A 26809-nucleotide genomic window follows, 5' to 3' on the forward strand; every position below is an offset into this window, starting at 1 on the left:
ATGTACTAGGACTATGAAAGGGTCACAAACCCCATCTTTGATGCTGTACAAGTTCTAAGCAGAGGGAAACTGATTTTAACCAAGTGTGCATGAACCAAAGGGGAGTGAGTTTATCCTCGGGAGCGACCGAGCGAACAAGCGCCGCGGGTCAAGCCAGAGCAAAGCCCGTGGCTCTTACAAGCAACAGCAGAGACACCTCTCCTACAGCAATTCCTGCCCGTCACAACAGTAACATTTACAAAAAAACCCTCCTTCACTGTGAAGACACTGGCCCCCGCCGGGGCAGCGCTGTGGGCTGTCACCCCCAGCCCCCGCACCGCTCCGCAGAATGCCTGCACTTCTGCCAAATATCCCGTAAAAGCCAAAAGCACGCCGTTCTTTCCACACATAAATAAAAATACAGGGGGAAATAACATTCCCTACAGCAGAGAGGACCAGAGCTGGACTAGCAGATGCAGTCAGACCCTTCCTCTGGACTGGCAAAGGGCCACGATGTGGGGACTCCCCCCCGACTACCAGGGCCTCCAGAGAGTACCGGCATCTTTTGGAGACGCTTGCTTCAGGGTGCTGGGGTTCCCAGGGGACAAGGCGACCTCGGTAGCAGCCGACTGGCTCTTCTGGAAGTGGCTTAAAAGTTTGGTCTGCGTTTCAGTTCGGACTTTATGAAGAGAGAGGAAATGGAAAGCTTCTTGCAAGCACCGGGAATAGCCCTCTCTGAAGTCAAACTGCGAGCTTTTATGGAAGGATCCTGCAGCTACAGAGGGGAAGAGAAGAGGGAGGGGGAAGAAAGAATAGTTTAGAGCAACTGTGTATAGCTAGAGAGTCATAAAACTGTCACAGATTTGCAGTAAGCTTGAGAGTGAAACAAAATCCAATACTCACTCTTCAACTGCAGCTGGCTCTGCTGCTTCAGGTAGCTGACAGTCATCTCCAGGATGTCGGCTTTCTCCAGCTTGGAGTTGGGCTGGTGTCTCTGAAACTCCTTCTCCAGGAGCAGTTTCAGCTGCTCGATGCTGCTGTTAATCCGGTCACGGCGCATCTTCTCCACCACCGGCTTCCTCAGCTGTAAAAAGCAAAGGAAAAGAGACCTGTTATTAGAAGGATTTTCTCTCTGCCGTTGCACGGGGCTGTTTGTTGCCCCTCACTGTTCCTGAACCACATGGACCAGTTTCTCAGCTGCTGAGAACAGCTGAGAGCGTGGCTCGAAGCCGTCTTGCTGTGCCTGGACTTACTTTGTTTTTCTCCTTTGGTGTCAGCAGGTTGTCGGGCTCCATGAACACGGTGCTGGGAGCCATCTGTCCCGAGAAGGGAAGGAAGGTCTCGGAGTGGAAGTCCAGGAGAAGCGTGTTGCTGGAAGCTGCCTCTGCCTGATATTTATACTCTGCAACCTCACGGAGAGTCTGTGGGTCTCCAGCTTGGTGGAGTTTCCCACACTCCAGAGCCAATCAGGGAGATGGGCAGCACAAAAGGAGAAGCATCTATTCTTGCATGCTCCATTGCCGGTGAATAGCCTGGGGATAATGACCTTCTCCCAGATGAGCAGGTGGGGAGTGTGTGGTGCTGTGAAAAGGCTGGGATCAGAGTTACGCCGTCAGAAGCTGGGAAAGAGCTGGCCTTCAATGGGACAGGGCTGCTGACTAATGCTGCAGATCAATAGCATTCCAGACGTGGCCCTGGGTTCACATGTGGGGAGGAAGGAGGAGGTCAGCTGCCGATGGCGCGAAACACGGCACGGCGCGGGGCTGCGCTCCTCTCCGGGGACACGGGGAGGCACACGCTGCAGCCTGCACACACACACACACACACACACCAGCAGCTCCTGGCTTCTCCAGAGAAAGAGCAGAATTTCTTTAAATCCACTCACCTTGTTTGCCCAGTGAGCCAGAGCCAGTGGTTCTCCCTCAAGTGACGGTGACACCGGTTTTGCCCACCTGAAACAGAAAACAGCTTTCCCAGTTGGGCCCACTGCAAAGAAATGCTTTTAGTTGTATGTACACACAGTTATTGAAAACCTTCTCTGTTTTGATCTTCATTCTCTTCCTTGGTACCTTATGCTCCTCTTCAGAACACTCTCCGTCACACTTTATGTTTCTGTTTTCAAATACTGCAGGAGAAACCCGCGAGGCGAAGGATCTCGGAGTGCTTTGGGATCAGTTAGGTCTCTCATGCAGCTTTCTCACTTCCTCCTCAAAAACATGTTTTACTCTAATTATTTTCATTTAATCGATGCACAAAGGAAAACTGAGTACAGAAGAGATTCCTACAGCCTATAAAATTACTAGAAATGGAATTCCTGATTCCTCGTTCTCCACTGGGGCAGTTTCTGTGTTGAGATGCAAAGCTCAGGAGGTTGCAGCTGGAAGGGTTAATGGCTTTGCTATTCCTATCCTATAAACACACTGCCAGAGATCCAGGTTGGAAAACTTGAACCAGATCTGCCTGCCTTTATCCTGCCTTCTGCCTGTGCAAGTACTGCTGGTTTTTATGAGGTCGCCTGCAGCTGGAAGGGTTAATGGCCTTGCTATTCCTATCCTATAAACACACAGCCAGAGATCCAGGTTGGAAAACTTGAACCAGATCTGCCTGCCTTTATCCTGCCTTCTGCCCGTGCAAGTACTGCTGGTTTTTATGAGGTCTCACCTCATGGGAGCAGCTGAAGGAGATGGCAGAAGTGTCTTCTGCATCCTCTGGACGTGTGTCCTGGCCGGGGACAGGCTGATGGTGCTGGTGCCCTCTGATGCCCCGGGAAGGGTGAAGTGGGCAGGTGACAGCATTAACCACACATCTGGAACCACATGTGTGACCTGACCAGTTCAACACGCTTCTCTGGGAGCACCAGTATCTCCCTCTATAAGGTTCAACCCAGGAATAATAATAATAATCAGATAAATTACTGTCAAGTAATATTAAGGCTGACGTTTGGGCATCTTTTACTGAAAAAGGAAGGGTAGTAAGGAAATACTGTTTGTGTTCATACGTGTTCATGTCTACATTAATACATGTGTGTGTGGTCACACATGTATTTTAATGTGAAAACACGTACACATGGACACATTTCTCTCTCTCGCTGTAACTCATTATTTGTAAGGCCAGGTAAGGCTTCAGTGACCTCTTCCAGGATCTGCCCTTCCATCCCCATTGTACTGCTCCTGAATAGGCTCCTTCTTTTCGTACAGAGCAGCAGCTGTTGAGCTCTGAGTCTTTTATGTCAAGTTGTGGGAAAGCTTTTGTGACACCATTTCACATGTTCCCTTCAAAGCTTGTGGATTATCTTTGAGCCCATGTAATGCCACCTCTGAAACCAATCTTGCGCTCCGTGCGTCCCTCTTGGGGAGAGTCTCTGAAACAGAAGCTCCTGAGTAGAAACTCATTTCTTGAGCTCGTTAATCAAGTGCATGAAGAAGAAATGCGCCAGTCCCATAATGTGCAGGATCCACTAGCAGTTTTGCTACAGACAGTTTCTGTTTTCCATATTAACTTGCTAATAAGCAGGTATAAGAGCAGCAATAATTTCCCCTTCCAGCACCAGTCACATAAACAGAGACTCCAGCTTCAGTACAACAAACCTGCTTAAAGTGTCAGATGCCTTCCCTGAAATCACCCCCAGTACACAACGAGAAATGAACTCCTCAGAAACCACAAACCTCTTATTTCTCCACTCAGCACCCAGGGGATTATGAAGTTAACTCCAGGGGAACAGTCATGCCAGCCTGAACCACCCTACTCTCCTCGGTCTTGGCAGAAATTTTGCTTAATTCACTATTACAACATTTAGCTCAAGTTAAGAGAGAATGAAAACCTCTATCTCTTTTCTTGGTCCAAGAAAGTAACTTCCATATACCTTCTTGAAGGAATGAATTGTACAGGATAAAAATGCCTACTTGATTTTTTTCCAGGCACCCAAGCATGAAGTCCTGTTCCATGTCTGTTTACCGTGTGAGCTTGGGATGTGATGGACCTGTTTTCCTCCTGCTGTTTAGTAATTACATGGTCAGGCATTGCCACTGTGACCCAAGCCATCAGCCTTGGTGACCCACGCTGCGTGGAGGTGACTGGCCCCCTGACACCTCTACCCTCAGTTTAGCTCCTGCTGGTTTCACAGTAATGTGAGCTCAGGTCCCTTACAAAAAAAAACAAAAAACAAAAAAAAACAAAAACAAACACCCAAAAAGTCCTGCAAAGGCAGTAAGAGGTTTCCTAGCAGGGATCCCAAAAAAACCAAAACCAAATGCCCAAAAAATCCTACAAAGGCAGTAAGAGGTTTCCTAGCAGGGATTCCAGAGCAGACTGTGGTGCCAACCCTTTGCATGGTGGCCCTGTGGTAGTGGTTGGAAACTTGGCACAATCAAGGGGTCACCACTCAAAATTCCCTCTCCGTTAGGATCCAAACTGACCTGAAGCTGCTACTGAGCAGGCTGAATGCTAAAGGATCTTCTGTGGCCAGCAGGAATTCACTAAGCTATAGAGGCCGGAGGGCCCACATATTTAGAACATGTGTGGTAATAAAAATTACAATATTCAATGTATTATTGTGAGGTGAATGTAGCAAAATCTGTCCCAGATGGTAAATCCACTGTGGTTCCCACTTCCTCACTCTGAATGAATTTTAAAGCGTCTAAAATAGAAACATATATAAAATAGCTTTTTATTTTCTCTTTGGTTTCACAGTCTGTGAGGGGGAAAAATAGCCAATTACTGACCATCTTGGAGGAGTTATTCAAAATAGATGCTCAGTTACCCAAAAGAGATCATAGAATCATAGAATGGTTTGGGTTGGAAGGGACCTCAAAGATCATCTAGTTCCAACCCCCCTGCCCTGGGCAGGGACACCTCCCACCAGACCAGGTTGCTCAAGGCCACATCCAGCCTGGCCTTGAACCCCTCCAGGGATGGGGCAGCCACAACTTCCCTGGGCAACCTGTTCCAGCGTCTCACCACCCTCAGAGTAAAAAATTTCTTCCTGAGATCTAATCTGAATCTTTTTTCTTCCAATTTAAAACCGTTTCCCCTTGTCCTATCATTACCCTTCCTGGCAAAGAGTCCCTCCCCAGCTCTTCTATAGGCACCCTTCAGGTATTGAAAGGCCGCTATAAGGTCTCCCCGGATGCTCTGCTTCTGCTTTGGTTAGAAACCTAAAGAAAAGGGAGAATAAAAATCCCTCTCTATTTTAAAGTTAGCAGAGTCAGCGGGCTTTACACTAAGGATAATGAAATCTGAATCACACACCCTCTACTACAGTTCCAAACGTGCACGATATTGGATAGAAACCTTATTGGGATCCCGAGTTTGAAATAGGGCGTTGTGATAAGCTGCCCCCCGAATCTCTGCCAGATGTTAGCTCTTTAGGGAGGACTCTGAGATGCTGCTGCTGCTTTCCCAAGTGGTGAGAGTGGCGGGTTGTTGCTCCCGTTGCCTCTGCCCTGCCCCGAGCCGCCCAGATGGCCTTTGGGGAGCGGGGTTTCCCACTGCACACAAAGCCGAGGCAAGCACCGTCGCTAATGCGGTTTGTAGTCAGGCACACTTCCTTTGTGACGGGGATGAATATGGTTAAGGAAGGGTGTGGGAAACTCCGAGGCACGCAAACTTCCACAGCCTTATGTTAGGAAGTCATTTGGAAAGCTAAAACGCTTGGGAGAGGGGACAGAGCAATGATTCTGAAGAGAGGAGGGGAAAGACGGCAAAATGTGGGAGACTCGATTAGTGCCGAGCCCTTCAGACCATCCTGGGGTGAAAAATAAAATTGGTCCAAGAAAATGGACCAATAAAAATAATGGACCAAGAAAAATAAAATTGGTCCAATAAAGTCCAGTCCTAAGGGCCTAACTTGGATGCTCACTGAAGTCAACAGAAACTCCAGACTCCAGACCGGTAAATTGGTGCCAATACAAATTGACACTCTCACACTCATAGTGGAATTTGACAAATTCCTCATCAGCAAAATTTGAGCCTGAATTTTCACCTGCCAAATACCAACACCAGAACCTGGTCTATTTTTTTCTCTCATCTAAGCAACACAGAAGAGTTTAGAAGTATTAATGAAGACAAAAGCTTCCCCCAGGGTGTTACCGGTATAAAACTGATCTAATTTTCTTAAAGGCCAAGCTCTTATAGCTCTGTATGGGTCATATATAAGTATCATTATATCCTCATGGTCCACAAGAGCCATCTTTTCTCCTTAGCACTGTGCAGCAGAGAGGTGCAGAAATCCCATTGCAAAACTGGGATCTGCACTGTTACTTCCCAGTTTGCTCGAGGAAAGCACCCCAATGGACATGCAGAGCCAGGCAATCAGCAAAGCTGGACCGAGGCAATGCCTCACCTCCAGCAGAGGGTCTCCAAGCCGGCAAGAAGAAATCAGTCCTGTATTTAAACCCCATATTTAAATCATAGCAAACAGTAATTCAGATAAAATGCCAGGGCAATTAAGGGTTGGAGGAGGTTCTGTATCTGTTTGCAACACTTTGCATGAGCTTCCAAGGGTCTGTGTTTCCCCGAGCATAAACAAATCTGGGGAATTAAAGAGGTGAACGAAATATGTCACTCAGAAGTCTTAGTGTGGGCCAAAACTACCTCTGCCACCTTCAGTGGGACAGCTTTTTTTGGCTTCACTGGTGGGTGAGCAAGATTCTGCTCCTGCAGCTCCTTTCCCTGCCGGTTCCTCCAGCCCTTACTCACTCTGCTGCTCGGCAGTCAGTCCCCTGGTCGAGTGGGGCACAATTTCTGTTTCTCCACACAGCTTCCTTCACTTTTTCCCCTTTTTACTCGGAGTTCGTTTTCCCTTCGTGAAGTTTTTATAATCTGATTTTTCGTTCTGTCACTCTTTTCCCCCTCTGTCTGTCACAGGCAGATGTGGCTTGGGGACAGGAGTGCCTTACAGCCCCGCGGACTGTGTGAGTTTGGAGTTCCTTCCAGTTTCCCACACTGCTCTCCCATTCACCGCATTCAGGCCGAGGATAAAGGAAGTGTGCCATGCTACAAGCTGAATTAGAAATGGTGTTTGACTTCCCTTTGTACTTCACAGAAACCTTGCTCTGGGTAGACCATCTGCATAGCACTCACTGTGGAGAGAACCATTGATCAAGGCCTGTCAGCCCAGCTGGGGGAACTTGGGAAAGTAATTCCTTGTGCCACTTCAGTTCTTTAGGGCTTAACATCTGGCTGGAGGGGGAGGCGACAGTTGATGGTTTAACAGTCTTGCTTCCTTTCAAGTTTGGGATGCTGTTTTGATCCCCGATAAGCCTTTCTGAAATCCTGATTTTAATAACATGGAAAGCATCCAGAAGACGAGGAATAATGCCACTGGCTTTGCATTTTCAAAGTGCTTTACAAATGCCAGCTAATGAATTCTCAGCAACCTCCTCTGTGAGATAAGGATGTATTATTAGCAATGTTTTACAAAGGAAGAAAAATGAGGCAGACAGGAGAAACCCACAATTTCAGTATTTCAAATAGCCCACTGCTTGCAGTGCTTCTATCGCCAAGTGGCTATTGGAGACATCTGGTTTGCAAAGATGCTCAGCACCCACTTTTAGTTTAATTAGCTTTGGCATCACTGAAAAGGAGGCAGCTCCTTGGCTTGTGGGAGAATTTGGATTACTGGCCTGGACCACACTCGCAGTCAGGCACCACCTAGAGAAGCAGATGCAAAAGTTCTCCTTTGTACACAAGTTCAGTAGAGGGTTTTGAAAATGCTATTTAGTACAATTTGTTCAAGCCCATGAAACGCCTGAAAAAGAAGATGCACTTAAATCCTTGATCAGGAAATAACTTCATGGTCTATTCAACAGAAATTAACTTGATCTCTCTAGAAAGTAAACCAAGTTTTGATTTGTTTACTCATGCTCCTAAAGACCTACCACAACCTCAGTCTGAAGCTGCAGCTGCCCTTAGTCCTTGTGCACATCTGTCTGTCAGCACCATCTAATTGCCATCAGGAGCCTCCCAGTGGTTTTGGTTATTCTGGGCTGGGAGCTCCTTGGAGCAGAGGTTGCAGCGTGCCCCGAATTACATCAACTCTGAGTTTATTAAGGGAAGTTCAGGCCCTAAGACATTTGGCCTGGATAAAACCATTATCCAGCTACACTGAGATGTCCTGGGAGTCCTGGTCCTATTCTTAACCCTCTCTAGACTGTTTTCTTTAGAGTTTGGCTCTGTAATCAGGAGAATCAGGATACAAACTTGTTCCCAAGGCAGGGAACAATCAAATAAGGCTCAAGGGACGCCAGGGAAGTCTGTGACTCTTATCTCCCCTCTCCACCGCTGCCCTAGCTAGAGCTGTGATTAAATATCTGACACATGCAGGCTGGATTAATTGCTGTTCGCAGGGGAGAGGTGACCACCCTCCTGTCTGGCACCAACACACCCTTCCCATCCTGTCACTGACAGCAAGTGGTTGTTGGGGACAGACCTCAGGGCCACACACCCAGCTCTCAACCTGCTCCTCTGAAATATTCTCTCTGCAGGTCCCTTCCTGCCACAATGCCAGGCAGCACTATTTGGTAAGTCTCATCATTTTTATCACAAGAGCCATAATACTTATGGCCTTCAGAAAGACTTCATGTCCAAGCCTTATGATTCTATAAAGAGAGAAAATTGATGATATTGATCCAAACAACATCCAAATGCTCAATAATCAAAAGAAGTTTAAAAAAAAATCCATCAAAATACTTCTATTTTCATCAGAAACATCCAAATGGTTTTGTGAAATCCCTATGACTTTCAGCCCATTTCTGGGTTTCTTGAAGCCCAAATTTTGACATTAGAAAGCTGGCGATAATGCCAGATCTTCAGAGATGATGAGCCCATTGTAAAAACTGAACCAAAAAAGCCCACCCAAAGCAACGAAAGAAGTGCATAAACTCCGCAGCTTCTGTGTTTGCTCCTTCCACTCCACTGTCAGTGACAGGCTGGTCTCCTTCCTTGGCCAAAGCTGAGCAGGGACGGACTGATGGGATCTCCTTTCTCAGAGGAGTATGTGCTCCCACCAAAGTCAGCAGCATCTGGGGTGCTTTAGAGCAAAACTCAAAACCCTCTGTTAGCACGTGTGGGAGCACTGCTGGGTCTCAGCCCCGTTGGGGAGATGGGGAACGATTATGTTACTGGGATCATAACTTCTCACTGAGTGGCCTCACTATAAAGCAAGGTGTAGCCGAGTCTCCCAGTAAAAGCAGGAGGAGAGGATACATTCTGTGGTTGTTTTCTATGGGTTTTTTTTGGAGGAGGAGGGTGGTAAACACATAACATGGTGGCTCCCGCCAAGCCTGCTCCCAGGGCAATGTGTTCCTTTGAGACATAATTGATTCCTGCCATCAGGCACCAGCCTGCTCTCCCCCAGGGTCAGCGCTTTCCCACATCCAGCCCCATTATCCCACAGACCATGCCTTTTGTACAACACACTCCAGCTATTCATGTGCAAAGCAGCTGTAATCCCCAGACCTTTCAGAGTCAATATACCAGGAAATAATAAATCCCTCTTGTGCACTCTTGAATATGCTGAGAGGTGACTTGTGGGAATTTCAGCTGGGCAGAAAAATAATAAATTCTCCTTAATTTTTAATTATTTGTAATACTCACCCTAGAAAGACTATGTCATTGGTGCATGACTATTTCAGGGTCACCCACACAAGCAGCTTTAGAAATTGCTTTTGCCTCTAACAACCCTGAAAATGCAGATCAAATTGTCTCATGTGTTTCTTAATGATCAAAGTCCACTTTCCTTCCCTTAAGCACCTGGGAATGACAGCATATTAAGTATTCTGGATCTAAAGAAAAACTAATTAAAAAGGGTTAAACCTACAAAGAATGTACTTTACAGTAAGAAAAGACCCCTCTTTGCCAAGGTTCTAATGTCTAAAGGAGGCGAGATAACACCATGCTAATGACATTTAATGGAATATTTTATACAATAGGTCTAATAACAACATAACCTTTTCCCCTGAAAGAGGCAGATTTTACTACATTTCCACTCTGTGAGTTCAGACAGCAGAACTACGCTTGGCTTCTGCCAGTGGGAGAAGCCAATCCTGAACAGCAAATTTTGCAGGATGATTTCCTTATATATTGCCTCCCGTGCCAAACCATTTTTAGAACTATTTACTGTGTAGAATGTAGTATCACTGAAACACCCTGAGCAGAAGATGGTAGGAAGTGTTAGGTGCACCTGGAGGGCTGGGAGAAGGGATATTCCTCTGTGACACCAAGGCAAGCAGCAGCTCATAAACTAAAACCTGTCAAAGGGTCATTAAGGTTCACCTCAAAGACACAACACCCCGTCTTGTCAAACTTTATCCAAAAAACCTCCACAGAGTGAGTCATAAGAGTATGAGGATGGTGAAGGGATTTGTGGTGCTGAAGTCCAGCAATCTTCAACATTAGGACACGCCCACCCAGCGATAGTAAGGTATGAGGGTGGCACAACACACAGACCCGATAGTTTCATCAAGCATTCCAAGGTAATTTCCATACAGAGGTATCAGCACGGGTGGCAAGGTGTTCTCATTACTGCTGTCCTGTCCCTACCCCACACCGCACACAGGGGCACTGCTCCCCGTTCCAACCCATTTCCCAGAAAAGCAAACTGAGGCATGGTGAATTAAACCAGCAGCCCCCAGGACAGCCAGCACCGATGAGCTCGGTGTTCCTGCTGGCCACCCCCAGTGGGAACCAGTATCTCTGCCCCCTTGCCCCATATTGCCCCTCTCTCCTGGTCAACACCGATCCCTGCGAAACCCCTGCCCGCCTGGTGAAACACGGGCTTTTCAGCCTCGCTCGGTGAAAAAGCCATGTGAGTTCATCGTGCCTTAACAGAAGTGCAGGCTCCACAAAGGAGTTATTAGCACCAGGCTGTGTGGGTTTGAATTTCTCTGCCTTTCCCATACTTTTCCCCTATTGATAACACTTCTTGTTGGGACAATAGAAGTGTGCCTTGCAACTACTCACGACATTAGTGACGGTGCTTGAGCCTGAATGATTTAAAGGGAAAGAATCCAACTCCCAAAAGACCATCTGGCTATCAGTTATAATACAGCAATAAAGGTCAGGGCTGCTTCTCAGGAGTTGGGAAAAAGATGGTTTCTACCTGTGACCCTGGCAAGGTGTTCTCATTACTGCTGTCCTGTCCCTACCCCACACCGCACACAGGGGCACTGCTCCCCGTTCCAACCCATTTCCCAGAAAAGCAAACTGAGGCATGGTGAATTAAACCAGCAGCCCCCAGGACAGCCAGCACCGATGAGCTCGGTGTTCCTGCTGGCCACCCCCAGTGGGAACCAGTATCTCTGCCCCCTTGCCCCATATTGCCCCTCTCTCCTGGTCAACACCGATCCCTGCGAAACCCCTGCCCGCCTGGTGAAACACGGGCTTTTCAGCCTCGCTCGGTGAAAAAGCCATGTGAGTTCATCGTGCCTTGACAGAAGTGCAGGCTCCACAAAGGAGTTATTAGCACCAGGCTGTGTGGGTTTGAATTTCTCTGCCTTTCCCATACTTTTCCCCTATTGATAACACTTCTTGTTGGGACAATAGAAGTGTGCCTTGCAACTACTCACGACATTAGTGACGGTGCTTGAGCCTGAATGATTTAAAGGGAAAGAATCCAACTCCCAAAAGACCATCTGGCTATCAGTTATAATACAGCAATAAAGGTCAGGGCTGCTTCTCAGGAGTTGGGAAAAAGATGGTTTTTGACACTGAAGAGTCTCTTCAACCAGCTTGGTACATGCCTACCTGTCAGCTCCCAGCTTCAAGGCCTGCCACCCTTTCTCCCTTGCCAGGAAAGGGATAACCAACGTTTGGAGAAAGGCCAGCCAAAGGATACAGGAACAAGGGTAACATCTTATTACAGCTGGCAAAAACTAAAGCATGGTCTTCTGAGCTGTATCTTATTTTGGATCATAATCCTTTGACTGCTTCAAAGCGTTCATGAGATGTCTTGTCTCCTGGCTTTCCCACAACAGAGGGAATAAAGGGCTCCAAGGACAACATCTGCCCTTCACAAAGAGCTAAGCCCATTCAGGCCCATACAATGAAACCCTCAACTGGCTATTTCAGTGACACCTCCCTCCTTCCTGTCAAATGCCCGTTAAACTCAGGCTTCACTTCAGCATTTCCAAGTAAGAAATTGTCTTTGGCTTCCTTACCTCACTGCACACTTCCCTCCACCATTTCCACTTCCCAGATTCCCAGCCACACTCCCGTGCACAAGCAGGGCACTGGGAAAGGACAAGCACACCTCCTGTCCCACCACCGCAGGGCATAGCCCCTCAGAGGGCACAGCCTTTCTCAGGTAGGTTCTGGGCGTCCAGGAAGAGATTTTTCTCATAAGACAAAATCAGAACTGACCTAAATTGTCCACACAGCTTTGTTCTTTTTCTTGCCTTTACCACAAAATAACATTTGCTTAATTTTTATCGAAATTTTCATGCAAATACAAGCATGTATCCCCACTATCCTCATTTTTCAGATAAGAAAATGGAGTGGGGCTGACGTGCTAAAGGTTACACAGGGAGGCAATTATATGGTCTCTGAGAGCTCACGTCCTGCAGAGGGGCAGTGTGATGCTCCTTGGTCAGATGAGAACAGAGAGCACCAGAAACCTCAGACAAGCAGCAGAACCAACCTCCTTGCTGGGGTCCAAAGATGAGCCTCACCTACCAAATCCCATTCACAACCTGCCTCTGACTTCCCAAGGCCAAAGGCTTCTGGGTTGAATCCGATGCTATTCTTCAGTCCACCTTAACCACCATTCTTGTAAATGTCTGTATGAAAAGGAGAGTAGAAAAGGGGAAAGAAAGAGCTAAGGGGTGACTAGGCATGGGCCCGGTTCTGCTAGGAAAAGTGTGGCTGTCCCTAATGAAGGCAATGGGAACACTGGTGCAACAGGCTCACAGACCTTGGTGTGAGAAGAGAGAAACAGAGTCACCATTTCCATTTGCTCCCGTTCCCTATTTATTCACCCTGTCCATCCAACATCCCACCGTCCTGACCGTAGATTCTCCATGGCAGTTAGAAATGTTATGCAAACAAACTCATCGTTTCACACTGGTAACACTTCCTCTCACCCATTAAAAGTGTAATGACCATGTGGACAAGCACAAATACACCCATGGTTTGGCAAATCACACCTGGGAGGCCGGTTGTGAAGTGCCCTCTCTAGGAAGAGCAGAGAGATGATCTTGCTGCTGTTCATTTTGACCCTAACGGTGCTCCCCCCTTCTTCATCTTTTCCCGCCTTCCCCCAAAAGCGTGCCTCCTCCACGCCACAAATGTGACTGGCACATGCAGGGCCTCGGGAAGGCAATTGATCCCAGAGAACCAGCTGGAGGGTCAGTGTTTTCCCAGCTCCCTGGGCAGCCCCGGAGGGCCGCGCTGCACACTCCACCAGTCAGCGTGGGCAGAAGGTTATTCTCTCTGGGGCATTGGCAATCAATGTACCATGCACTAATAGAGGCTTCCTCTATTGTTGGGCTGTGTGCCCGGATTGGCTGAAGGGCTGTGGGAAACACCAGCCATCCCCAGACTCACGTCTCTGCTGGAGCTCCCTGATGTATAAATAGAGGCAGCTGGTGAGTACCAAAGCATAGTCTTACGCTCAGCGCAGCAGCCCGAGGTGCCCAGGACTGAGAGCACTAAGAATGGCTCCCAGTAACACCCTCATGATGCACATGGAGGAGAAACTGCTGCCGAAAGAAAAGAACAAAGTAAGTCAAGGCTTTGGAAAGGCTGGTCTGAGCTCTACGCGATGGGCTGCCTCTATATAATAAATACTACATGGGAAAAGATGAGAGAAGGAGGGACAAAGCGGTCTGGGGGAAGGCAAACGGGTTAGAGGCATAAAGGAGACTTTATAGCTTTTTAAAAATTAAATTGAGCAGGGAATAGACAAGCAGCATCACAAAGCTCTCCTACCAAATGAAAGCACCTTTGAACATGTGTGCATCAGGGCACCAGAAAGGGAAACGAGGTCAGGTCTCAGAAATCCTTAACGATCTGTTCCACCTCTCTTGCAGCTGAGGAAGCCGGTGGTGGAGAAAATGCGCCGTGACCGGATTAACAGCAGCATTGAGCAGCTGAAACTGCTCCTGGAGAAGGAGTTTCAGAGACACCAGCCCAACTCCAAGCTGGAGAAAGCCGACATCCTGGAAGTGGCTGTCAGCTACCTGAAGCAGCAGAGCCAGCTGCAGGACCCAGGTGAGTGCAGAGATGTGGTTCTAACCATTTGAAGTCCTCTCCCACCAGCCTTTGCCCTCCCCTGAAGCCCCGCAGGGCTCTAACACATCAGGGCTGGTCACACGAGCAAAGCTCGTGGTCTCAGGCTCTTGAAAGAAACTTAATCACCACTGTCCCATGATTTTAACCCACTGCTTCTGCTTCTTTCTTTCTTTTCTAGCATTCCTTCACAAGAACCCAGAGCAGGACTTTAACAGCGGGTACCTGCGGTGCCTCAAGGAAGCGATGCATTTTCTGTCTTACTATGAACCCAAGAAGGAGACCCAGGTGCAGCTAATCAAGCATTTCTGCAAAGCCCAGATGGGTGCAGATGTCATGTACGCTCCTGCTCTGCGTAGTCCACCTCTGTCACCCTGTCTGCTTGCTAGAAAACAACCTGCCCAGAAGACCGTGGCTGCTGCTCCTACCATCTGGAGACCCTGGTAGACCTGCTGAACTTTGCTTTACTCCTATGTTTTGCTACGAAAACTAGAGGGACCTGTGATTGAATAGTTCCTCTTTAAAGTAGGAAACATTGCTTTCCAAAGGTGGGAGGGGGGGCAGGTATTGTTTTTCTGTCACAAGAAATGAGGGTCGCTGAGTAGTTTCCCTTCATAGTGAAGGAACATGTTTGTATCTTGCAGCAAATTTGCTGCTTTTATTGGTAGCTCTTGGCCAAAGAGGGGACCAAGTTCTGCGGTGATTTAGAGAGCCAAAAGCCGTTCAGTTTCCATCATGTTTTTGCTTGGCAAAGCTGTTGAGCCTGTGGCTGTCAGTGGAAATCTTTCTACTAACTCCCTGGGTCACTGGTTCAAGTGCTCCATTATCTCTAGATAATGCATTGACCTTCCTAAAGAAGGAGCACTTTGAAGAATGTATTGTGTATCATAAAGAGAGTATTGAGCCTTTACCTTTTGAGTGAAAGTTGTTATTAAGAAATGCTGGTTTTTCTGAAGTTCCTACGCTATTTTTAGTCCACCTTCTTACAGAAAGTTATGATGACAACAGATAGCTCTAGGGAAAATTCTCTTAATGTCAGTACGTGCTGCTCTCAGTTGAGGGATAATTGATGCCTTTTGTAAAGGAAATGCCTGTGATACCTTAAGGAAAAAGGAGAGGGAGGGAAGCAATAAGTACTTTATAATCATTGACTGAATTGAACGTGCTAAAGGGCTTTAAAAGCTTTTATAAAGTTGTGATGTATTCATCCTGTGTGATGTTCAACCTTGGTGTCTTCACTGTACAATACAATAAAAATGGATTTAGTCATTAATCCCTTGGTTTGAAATGATTAAAATGGCTAATGCTCCTGGACTGAGCGTTGCATTAGAATCCTTCTGCAGCAGGAAACTATCAGGAGATGCTGTATTTCTGAGCCCTCCTTTCCAGTATAGTTTAAATTTGTGAAATTCACTTGGCAGAACAGGATTTCAGATCCTGTAAAGACGCAACCTCTGGAGAAGTTGCCAAAAATTGAAATGGAGGTGAAATTGAAGTGAGATACTGAGAGGTGTAGACCCAGATACTTAACAGCAACCTATTCAGACTTCAGCAAATCACTAATTTCACAGCCAGTGTATTTCCCTCCATTCCCCACCAATTTACCCACCAACCTGAGTTCAGTCTTACACTTTCTGTCCATTTAGGAGGTAGCAACATGCAAAACTCCTAATAACTTCCAAAGAGTTTGGCACCTGACTCTTCTCAGAAGTCTCACCCTCCTTTTTGAAACTACCACCAGTGGGGGGAACTAGTTTTTGTTGTCTTTTAATTTTAGCACCTTCTGTTAGCTAAGCACAAATTCTGTTAGGCAACAGCAGAATCGCTTCCTTTACTGAAGTGAAATCTGTCTGTGTATGGCCAAAAGTGTACATAATTATTGAAAAATAATTTCCTCTCCGAAATTATTTCCCCATATTCTTCTTTTCTTCAAACATTTTATTCCTTTTCTCTGATATCCACCTAAGGGTCCAAAACATGCCATGAACAGAGCAACACTCCACCAGGCTTTACAGTCTTTTTTTCCATCCACCCTGTAGTAGAGATGGTCTCTCTGCCAAGTATCTTTTAAATGATCCTCCCTTGATTTTTTTCCCCCCACCTCAGTTCAGAAAACAAATGTAGCATATCCTCTTACATGGGGATTTTCAACAGCCTGCCTACCTGGGTGACCCAAAGCGAGCAGCCCGGGCTCGCCGTGCGCAGGCTCAGCTCCAGCCCTCTGTGACTCTTTGGCAATTCTCTACGACGGGGGTTCCTGGCTCCTGGGGATTAACTCAGCTGCCAGGAGGATTAGCACCTGCTCTAAAGGATGTGCTTGTCCTTCTCCCACACAGCTACACAAAGAGGGAATGGATGAGGTGAACAAGCAGAAAGGCGTTCAGAAGGTATTTGGGGAAACAGGAAGAAAAGCATGAGATGGGGATCCTAAAGCCACCCCTGAGCACCTTAAATACCAACAGTCTCTCCAAAACACAGCACTTTCCCCAATAACATTCACTCCCTTCTCCTTAGAAGAGTTCCCATTCATTATTCAGTGGGGATTATTCACCTTTTAGTTGCCCTTCTCTCCAAAGTAAAATAAATCTACACAAATAATCATTTCACAAAACTATTATCTAACCACAGCAACACTTTGATTTGGATACACGACAGAGAGCCCTCCCATTCTTCCAGAGATGTAGTAACAGCAAGAAACACCATTTGTCAACAATTTCAACTCTCCTGGGAGAGATGCCCTTGAAAACCTTCATTTCCAGCATATGCTTTTTTCCTTAAACAAAAGGACACCTAGAATATCTTATCTTCTCAAATGGCTGCTTAGTTAAGCGCTAAGCAAACTCAGATCCACTAGTCTGACAGATCAAACCGCTGTACCTGGCCAGTCCTCGCTTGGTTTGGGATGAAACCCTTTGTTATACACATGGAAAAGACCAAAAAGGCAGGCAGCCAGGTCAAGAACACATTGCTCCACTTCATCAAGGTTCTGTGGATCATTTTGGTTAGCATTTTACCCTGAATGCACAAGCTGGGCGAGTGCTCTTCATCTGTCTGCCAACGCAATACGAGGTGGGGTTTGGTACAGTTCTGCAATTACCAACGCTGCAGATAGATTTGTTCTTCCTAATGAACAACTAAATAATTAAGAAGAGTTATTTTTAGGTTTTGTCGTTGCTTAGTGATCTTGAAAAAGTCACTTCACCTTGCTGTGCTCAACACGTCTTTGTCAATTAGTACAAGCTTCTGAATCCCAGCAAAACTCAAGCTGTTCATCCACGCCTGTGCATTTTTAAAATCAAGTCTAATTAAGGCAGTTTGCGGATAGGAAGTTGGGGGGAGTTCAGATTCAGTCAAAATTCAGTCAAAAGTACACCATAGCCTGACTGTGCACGGGAGGGACCGGGAAGGGAGTCACACACACGGCAGGGAGAACCCTGCTGCTATTACATGGACAGGTATCTCCTGCAGCTGATGTGCCACCACCCGAGTAACACACACAGGGTGAGTGTCACAGTTGGCAGCATCCCTGCAGTTTGTGTAACACTATGACAGCACAGACGGGAAAGAGAAAAGGGGAAAAAAAAAAAAAAAAAAAAAAAGAAGAGTTGCACAAACTGAAGACTGTTGGATTTAAACCCAGTCCCTCTAGTTCTAGGCCAGGCCAGGAACAGGCCGTAGAAATGACAATTGTGCAAAACAAGGTTCAGACCGACTGAAAAAAAAAAAAAAAAAAAAGAAGAGTTGCACAAACTGAAGACTGTTGGATTTAAACCCAGTCCCTCTAGTTCTAGGCCAGGCCAGGAACAGGCCGTAGAAATGACAATTGTGCAAAACAAGGTTCAGACCGACTGTTTGCAGAGGGGTGTAAGGGAGAGGAGCAGTAACCACCTCCTTGCTGGGCAGGGGGAAGAAACCAAAGACACCCCCCCCCAAAAAAAAGCCTTCATGTGCCACAGGGGGTCAGACCCACGGCTGGTACAAGTGCACCACTTGTATTTCGCCAGCCAAAGACTTGCCCCTCTGGGCTTTAGTTTACCAATTACTTGAGAGCTAAAAGCCAGACCTCTGGTTTCACCAGTCTTAGCACAGCAAAGGTTATGTTTACAATTTATTAATTATTATCACTTATAATAATTGAACGCAAAGCCGCTTATTGCTCCTCTGTCCCCCGGGGTGACTCTCCCCTGCTCCAACACATTCCCACCCTTAGGGAAGATGTTGTTTATTATGCTGATCCCACAGCCCAGGAATAGTCTCCTGACAAAGCCCCTATTAACCTCAGAGTGTGGGCCTGAGTTTCTCAGAGTTTCCCACACTTTCTTCCCTATTTATGACATTCAAAGGGACCACAAAGGAAGCGTGCCTCACAACAGCCCACATTAGTGACGCTTTTTGGCTCTGCATTGTGATGACCAGCAATTCCTGTCCCGATAGACCATCTGGAGAGCTATTTTCCCAAGGAGCACATTGATCGATCAGTATTATGCCAGAGCCCTTTTAAAACTTGGGAACGTTATGCTCTTTGACACTAAATAGGTGTCTCGAGAGGGGTTGTCAGAAAGATTTTAAGCCATTTAAGGAAGGCACAGAAAAAATAAAAATCGTAATTATTTCTTTAAAAACACCATCAACAGCATTTGTAAGACAGGCTGACACGAACGTAGGAAATAGGCTAAAATAAAAATGCTCTAAAAGTGATATAGAAAGGAAAGCTTTAAGCTATCAAGTTGTGTGCTGTAAGTATAGCCCCAGATGCACTGCTTTTTAGATCTGCATAACCTAGACAATGAAATTCTGGCTTTCTGTACTCTTCTCTGACAGCCCATCTTCCCCCAGACCTGTTGCTGCATTGCGATACACTGGGCTCTGCCCCACGGAAAGCTGCCAACTGGTATTACAAGTAGTAGCAGGTTTTGTGCAAACAGCATGTGCAGTAAATCTGCACCTGGGCTGAAATCACCACCTCCAAACCAGAAGCAGAAAGCCCCCTGGCTAGTGGTCCTCCAGCTGTTTTGATTTATGATAACAAACACAAGCCTCCTGATGATAGTCATGGGGTTGGTAGCTTACCTCTCTTGGATCCTCTGTGGTTGTTCCTCAGCTCAAAACAACCTATGGTGCAGAGACTGCACACCAAAGCCCAGGGTCAAATGGTGAGCACCTGCAGTTGGAGACAATTAACAAGGTGGTTCTTGCCTTAGGAAAATCTGGGACTCCTGCCTGGAGTGAAGGTCTGTAAGTACAGACATGGACAATTGTTTCCAGATCTCTGTTTCCCCTTACACCCATCAATATCTATACCAAGGGAGAGAGTGGAGACTCCTCCCTGTTTTCACGCGTGATTTTGAAGACTGCATCTTCATGATGCAACCCACGATTGTGATGTGATTTAGAGAGGAACAAGACCACTAAGAAAGCAAGTCTTTGTCCACAGCATAGCTGTCATCTCTCAAGAGCGGGTCCAGATTTCACAGCGTCCTCCAAAGAAAGGAATTATTGTGTGACATTATTTAGTCAACACCACATGTTTGGCAATTTGGGGGATTTGTTTCTTTTAATCCTTCATTCCAAAAACAGGGAAACCCCTGCTTCTGAGCCTCACACAATCAATCTTTCATCCTGGCTCTGCAGCGACAGGCAGAGAGAGGCACAAACTCCTCCCATGGATGTGAAGGACAGCGACAAGGACTTGGATCACAAGTGTGTTTCAGCGGGACAGACTATTGCACTTCCAGTTGAACTTTCAAAGAGCCCAAACTAGTTACAGGTTTTTAACAAAGAGCAACTGGACTGTCTGAAGCACAGGGTTATTTTTTTTCCTTACTGAAATCCTTGCAGAAAGTTCACACTGCACCCAGTTCCATAATAAATATAATCTAGGGACAGCCTTAGTCTAGACAATCTATTATTCTGAAGCATCAGTCAGCAAATATTGTTGACATTAATTTTTCAGGCCTTAATAATCAAACGAAACGAGACGGAGGGAAGATTTGTTTCTCTTTTATCCCTCAGCAGTATACAGAGGGTAGGCGAAGGAGGCAGAGGGGGGAACTGCAGATATGCTACCTTTTACACCCACAGGGAGAGGGGGAGAGACCCCGGGAGTTGGTGCGCCCGGAGGGCTGTTGTTGTGCCTGGTTCACCATTCACATCAGATGGTGTGAGCCCACAGCTCCCAGGATTTCCCCCATCACCCCATTCACCGTGTTAAACTGCCAACAAAGGACGTGTGCCTCGGTGGGGCCTGAGAAGAAAGCTCACGCCTGCTGCACCATCTGCCCGGCACTTAAAGGAAGGGATAATGCTTTAATCAGTGGGAGTTGGTTTAGCCCTTTAGGAGTCCAGGGGCATTGTGCTGGGGATAGGATGGCATTATTTAAAACCACTCATTTCATATTTCCAGAACTGAAAATTGGGTCAGAGCCTCCCTCCCATATCCCTGTGCCTGCTGCTGCTGCTGCAAACACGTTCCTCCCCATACGGTGCGTGGCAGGACCTGCTGTCCATCCCATCCCTTGTGACCCCCGAGAGAGACGCACAAAGCCCCGGGCTTGACTTCAGGCTCCAATAATGGCACAAGGACACGCAGCCAGGGCCATCCCAAGCAGTACTGCTGATTACAAGCTGACAAAATAATTCAGGGAACTGATTTTGAATCCTCCCTGTTCAATTATAGGTTTTTTGACAACGATCAACAATTAGAATTGTTACACCCTCAGTCATCCATCGAAATGTAAAATGTCTTTGGGCTGGAAAGGGAGGAGGGGAGAACGTCTGACCTATGAAAATCACTGCCATGAGAAGGCAGCAAGTTAAAAGGGGCTTTGTAAGCTCAGGTTAATAACTAGTTACAGGATCATCCTTTGCAGGATCATATCCTTTTATGCAACAACCCTATGTGTGCTGGAACACGTTGCTATCTCTGTACCCACAGACACAGGTTTCAGCCCTGGCTTATTGAGAGGGATGCTGAGGGCAGGTGAGACAGGCAGACTGCAGCTGACAGTGAAATGGAAGGTTTGCTTTCTGGTTTTGAAAAGCAGGCAGAGTGAATAGGTGGAGTTTTCATGAATACTGTTGTGTTAAGAAACAGGTATTCAAAAAAAATACACAGACACAGGTTTCGGCCCTGGCTTATTGAGGGGGATGCTGAGGGCAGGTGAGACAGGCAGACTGCAGCTGACAGTGAAATGGAAGGTTTGCTTTCTGGTTTTGAAAAGCAGGCAGAGTGAATAGGTGGAGTTTTCATGAATACTGTTGTGTTAAGAAACAGGTATTCAAAAAAAATACCCCTCCAACCTGCTAGCCTTTTAGCAAGAATCTAGATTGACTCCCTGTTCTAGCCTCTGACCATGGAACATTCATTGAGGAAAAATAATTGCACCCATGCAAAATTCCCCTTAAACCCATAGAGCCCCACATGCTGCAGCCGAAACAGATGTACCATAAAGCATAACTGGGAATTTGTCAATGGGAGGCCTCACGTGCCTGACGGACAGATCCTGAATGTGACTAGCTTTGTATTGGATTGTGCTGGGGGGGGAGCACTGGACCTGAGCAGGCAACCTAGAATAGCCTGGAAAAAAAAATAAAATATCTCCAACAGGTAGCTTTAATCCTGGATTCTATCTGGTCCTTTCCACTTCGTTACCTGTGTTCATCGCAAATACACGTGGCACATACACTGAGAAAGCCTAAGATTTAGTGAAGCCCCAGGATATCCTGGCACCTGTATTTACATCCTACAAATGGGATAATACAAGCAAAGTAATAGACAAGAATTGACTTTTCACTGCATCTCACTTGTCTGTAAAGGGAAAAATATATTTAGGCCCTTTACGTGGAGGCTTGGGACTAAGGGAACAGCGAGGCATTTGCAAAGTGGCATGAAATTAAATAGGATGTCTTTGGGAAAGGCATCATAATCATTACATGTCACGGGCTGCCATAGGAAAACCCAGATTACCCAAACAAAAGCAAGGAAGAGCTCTGAATATAACTTATAGAGGGACTTCAAGTATTTAAACCATGTGGAGGAAAATATTTCAAGCTAACTGCTTAGTGCAAATTGTTTTAAAGGTTCTTCCATCGATTTTAGTCTTTAGTTGCCTGAAAATTATCTGGTACTGTATTCATCTAAGCATGGTTTAATGTCAATGAAAGGTTTTAGTCCCTCTAATTCTGCATCTTTTCCTTTTCAACCTCTCTTTTGGGCGCGGGCACAGAGCATTCTCTTCCTGGGATCAGTCTTCTGTGCTTAATTTCACCCGCAGCCTGGGAAAAGGCAGCACATTGAGATGTTGACGTTCCCAACATCAGGCAGAAGTTTGATTATAATGACGGCAAACGCTTTCCCACGTCCTTACCCCAGCGCCGTGATGCCAAGCCCTATTGTATCACACACTCCCCAGTCCACCTGCTCCTTTGGGAGCAGGGTATTATCCCCAGGCAATTCACAGTCAATTTGCCATGCTGTAATAGATGCTTTCTCTATTGTCCCAGGGCACGCATGGATTGGCTATTGACTGTGGGAAACTCAAAGTCGCTCAGGACCCATACATTTGTATGCAGCCACCGGGTATAAATAGAGGAACTCCCTGCTCCCTTCTCTACCCGCACACCAGCAAGCTCTGAGCCCAAACCAGCACTTGGGATAATGGCACCCAGCGCTCTCTCCCTGGAAATCCTAACACCCAAAGAGAAGAACAGAGTAAGTATCTGCTGCCCCTGAGACCGCGAGGGCAAAAAGCCGAGCCGGGCCGAGCTCCGTTAGCAGCAGGTTATACAGGGATGGGAAAAGGGGAAAGTTTCACTGCTAACTGTCCTCTTCCCATTTTGTGTTACAGCTCAGGAAACCCATTGTAGAGAAACTGCGACGTGATCGGATTAACAGCAGCATCGAGCAGCTGAAACTGCTCCTGGAGAAGGAGTTTCAGAGACACCAGCCCAACTCCAAGCTGGAGAAAGCCGACATCCTGGAGATGACCGTCAGCTACCTGAAATACAGCCGAGGTGAGCACAGCCCTCGATCACCCTTACTGCCCTTACTTTTAGGCAAAACTCCAGCCTGAGTCTCCCTGTGTAACACTTCTCTCTTCTTCTGCCCTTGCAGCTTTTGCAGCATCTGCCAAAAGCCTACAGCAGGATTACTGTGACGGCTACGCCTGGTGCCTCAAGGAAGCTCTGCAATTCCTGTCTCTCCATTCAGCGAGCACAGAAACCCGGATGAAGCTCATCTGCCACTTCCAGAGGTCACAAGCAGTGCCTAAGGACTCTGGTTCTTCTTCTGCACCCGCTTCCACCCACCAGCCCCCTGCAAAACAAGCAGCACTGAAACCCTCCTGCAGCCTCTGGAGGCCTTGGTAGGCCAAGAGAACACTTATGTGTTTCCTGGACATTTGCTCGTATTCTGGAGGAGATCGTGACTTGCTATCCAAGTCCCCCCGCTCCTCTCATGAGTAGGGAAGAATGTTTTCCTTTTGCAGAGCATTACTATGCTTGGATGTCCACCTCCCTTCTTCCAGGAGGACTGAAACGATCCCACCACGTGGAGAGAAAGTTATTCTAAAAGAATGTGAGATGTAATCCTCCTGCTTGGAGGAGTGAGAGGAGTTGTTCAGAGAGGAACACCGACTGTTCTTAACCTTAGTGAGGTTGTACGTGTACATCTGTGGGGAAAGTGGTAACTTCTAAGATATTCAGGCTAGCTTTTTCAAACGTGTCCGTTCAGGAGGAGCCTTTTCCTCTGTCTTGTCCCACTGGGGACTCCCATGTCCCAGGGTATCCACACCTCTGCTGCCCAGCTGTGGAGACCCCACGTGGCCCAAGCAGAGCAGCTACTTGAACTGGACACATTTGAAAATGTAGCTTTCCTACAGGTGCTGTAATGGGTTCTATGATATTTGTAGACTGTACTGAGCGTGCTGTGACTATGGTTAAACCATAACTCAAACTACGTAGAGGAAATTCCTCAGGATGTCTTGCTCACAAAATCAGTGTTCTGTTTGTGAGGTTCAGGATATGTATGCCTTTTATAAAGGCAAGAGCTCATTTTTATATCCTTATAGGAAAGAAAGTTACGGCTGTGTTGTCGATTTTACAAGAAGTATTTATGAAAGTCTTTCATGAAAGGCAGGTGTACAAATTGTATTTACTCTTTGGTACCCTACCACCAGGGGAAAATGTGAATTCATTACTGTCCTTGGAGGATGCTGTGATGTGTTATGTGTGAGCTGCACCAATTGTATAACCTCTGCCAGAAGTTATATCTTGAACTTCAGGAGCTGCAGAAATTTTTAACAGTACAAAAATAAATAAATTCTGGCAGAGGTTATCTTGAACTTCAGGAGCTGCAGAAATTTTTAACAGTACAAAAATAAATAAAAATCTAATTAATAAATCCAGCAAGTTATTCTTTCTTGAGTAGTTTGCATAGCTGATTTCCCTGTACTGTCTGGGGTCATACGACACGAGACAAAGGTTTCAGTAAAGCAAAGATATTCAGAATTGGTATTTAATTGACTCACCAGCTCTGTGTCCCTTCAGAACCCCTGCAATGCTGCTTTCCACATACACAGCTCCGGAATATCCAATCCTAGTGCTCTCACTGCAAGATAAATATAGAGGCATCCCTAACCCACAAATTCTTTGGAAATTTGGAGCAGAGAGACTCGTCCAGGAAGGTCACAGCAAGGGTGAAGGCAGGAAGATTTATGCCCAACTCCCAAACATAGCAAATATGTTTAATAGATAAATTTCGCCAAGGCCCTTTGTGCTACATTTCATGTTCTCGGGCTGTGCACAGAAAAACCTGAAAATTAGGGAATTTAAATCGGGGTTTTTTTTTTGCCTAAATGAGAGATATGTACAGCTGCTCCGTCTGAATATGTATATATACATATATACGTGAGGTAGTCATGACAGGGAATGCCAACAGCAGCCCTGCCCGCGCCCCTCAGGCCCTGGGTGACTTTGGCAATGACACTCGCCCCTTGGGGTGAGACACTCGCCTCCCCCCCGCCCCGGGGGTTATCACACTCACCCCTTGGGCTGTGACACTCGCCCCCCGGGGTGTAACACTCGCCCCTTGGGCTGTGACACTCGCCCCCGCCTGCCTGAGGCGGGGGGGGGCGGCGGCCTTCCCTGGCGCCCGCCTCAGCGCCCGCCTCATTCGCATAATCTATGCGCCCGGCCTTGTTAGTATGTAGATGTATGCGCATACATTTGCATACCGATGAGGCCGGGCGAGGAGTGGGTCGCGCTCAAAATGGCGGAGCGGGGCGGGCGCGGCAGCGGCGGTCACGGCAGTTTGGACAAGAGCATCACCCTCCCGCCTGACGAAATCTTCCGCAACCTGGAGAACGCCAAGCGCTTCGCCATAGACATCGGTAACCGGGCGGGGGCCGCGGGAGGAGGCGGCGGTCGGCGGGAAGCGGGGGTGCCGCGGTGGGGGAACGGGCGGCGGCTCTCGCCCGCTGAGAGGACTGGCGGGGCGGGCTCTTGGCGGGCGCGGGGCACGCTGGGAAATGTAGTCCCCTGAGCGCCCGGCAGCGTCCAGGCAGAGGCGGCGAGCGGCACTACAAGGCCCAGCGTGCCGTCCGCCGCGGCTAACGGGCCGCGGGGGGAAGGGGGCTAGGGACGGCCTGGGGCTGTCCTTGGCGGCCGAGGGGGCAGAGGCGGCCGGCCGGAGGGGAAAGGGGCCCGCTCCCCCGCCCGGCGAGGCCTGGTGGCCGCAGAACGATGCGCCCGTTGCTCTAGGCCCGACTGAGGGGCAGCGCTGCGGTTCCCCCCCGCCCGCGCCTGACCCTCATACCTGACCGCGGCGAGCAGGGCACTGCGTGGGTCCCTCCGTGCTCCTGAGACAGGCCTTGAAGAAAAAGAGGGGTGGGGAAAGCTGCCGATGCCCCCCTGGCCGGGTGGCTGCAGAAAGGAGCGGGTTTGGCATGGGCTGGGGGCCTGTAGCAGTAGCTCACTGCACTTGCTTCCTCAGCCACCCCTAGAAACACCCAGTGTCATGTGCATAAGCCTGAAAACGTAACATTTCTGGGTTTGCAACAGCCTGCGCCAAGGGACAGATAGAGCAATGCACATCAGTGTGACACCTGAGCACCACAGTAGGGAATGGTGCTGGTGTGGGCGGCCACGCAGGGACACAGCTGAGCTGGGCCTGTTAAAAATAGTTTCACCTGTGCAGGGATTAGCATTCTTTCTGTGGAGTTCTGGAAAACCAGAAGCTCCAGTTCACACATTCTGCTTCTGCTTTGCAGTCACTAGGTCAGTGGAGCTATTTAGTAGGGAAGACACAGTGTTCTTCAGCCACAATAGCACAGTGCGAGCCTCCATTAGTCCTCTGGGTAACACTGCTCTGGGTGGTGTAGACTTACTGTGTAATGGGAAGAATATATGCACCATGATACACAATCTTGTCCTATCATAAGTCTACTAAACTCCTTCAGAAGCTACATGTTTCATGCCTGTTAAAATAACAGCTGGAATTGGTCCTTTCTGTGGGTCAGAGTGGAATTAGAATTGTGGGATTAGTTATAAAGCCTCATTGCATGTCTCAGCTGGTGCTCTGGATGGATTTAAGCCTTTAAAAACTGGGAGA

At 47.5% G+C, this 26809-nt stretch overlaps 4 protein-coding genes across 6 annotated transcripts in view; 3 read left to right on the forward strand and 1 right to left on the reverse strand.

Annotated features, from left to right (window-relative positions):
- Positions 1-26222, reverse strand: LOC106889136 (transcription factor HES-5-like). Of its 3 annotated transcripts, XM_014943893.1 has the most exons (7): positions 25424-25472; positions 24729-24808; positions 19273-19363; positions 1865-1931; positions 1233-1673; positions 883-1063; positions 1-754 (listed from the first exon to the last, which is right to left on the reverse strand). In XM_014943893.1, exons 5-7 carry the CDS (start codon positions 1293-1295, stop codon positions 513-515), a joined length of 486 nt encoding a protein of 161 aa, XP_014799379.1. In that variant the 5' UTR covers positions 1296-1673; positions 1865-1931; positions 19273-19363; positions 24729-24808; positions 25424-25472; the 3' UTR covers positions 1-512. The 3 variants fall into 3 exon arrangements, with proteins under 3 accessions (XP_014799379.1, XP_014799380.1, XP_014799378.1); XM_014943894.1 differs by lacking the exons at positions 19273-19363; positions 25424-25472 and adding an exon at positions 26015-26222; XM_014943892.1 differs by lacking the exons at positions 24729-24808; positions 25424-25472 and having other exon boundaries at positions 19273-19474.
- Positions 13591-15475, forward strand: LOC106889135 (transcription factor HES-5-like). The gene is made up of 3 exons (XM_014943890.1): positions 13591-13694; positions 14004-14184; positions 14384-15475. The coding sequence occupies exons 1-3, from the start codon at positions 13629-13631 to the stop codon at positions 14647-14649; spliced, it is 513 nt and encodes a 170-aa protein (XP_014799376.1). The 5' UTR covers positions 13591-13628; the 3' UTR covers positions 14650-15475.
- LOC106889137 (transcription factor HES-5-like) lies at positions 22829-24501 on the forward strand. Its single transcript, XM_014943895.1, has 3 exons — positions 22829-22912; positions 23049-23214; positions 23315-24501. Exons 1-3 carry the CDS (start codon positions 22859-22861, stop codon positions 23566-23568), a joined length of 474 nt encoding a protein of 157 aa, XP_014799381.1. The 5' UTR covers positions 22829-22858; the 3' UTR covers positions 23569-24501.
- PANK4 (pantothenate kinase 4) overlaps positions 25347-26809 on the forward strand; it is a 24116-nt gene continuing 22653 nt past the window's right edge. The window contains exon 1 of the mRNA XM_014943887.1: positions 25347-25589. Coding sequence (XP_014799373.1) covers positions 25436-25589 — 154 coding nt within the window. The 5' untranslated portion in view covers positions 25347-25435. The remainder of the gene's footprint in view (positions 25590-26809) is intronic.

This window comes from Calidris pugnax, unplaced genomic scaffold (assembly GCF_001431845.1).
Source record: "Calidris pugnax isolate Ruff unplaced genomic scaffold, ASM143184v1 scaffold129, whole genome shotgun sequence".
Taxonomy (NCBI): Eukaryota; Metazoa; Chordata; class Aves; order Charadriiformes; family Scolopacidae; genus Calidris; species Calidris pugnax.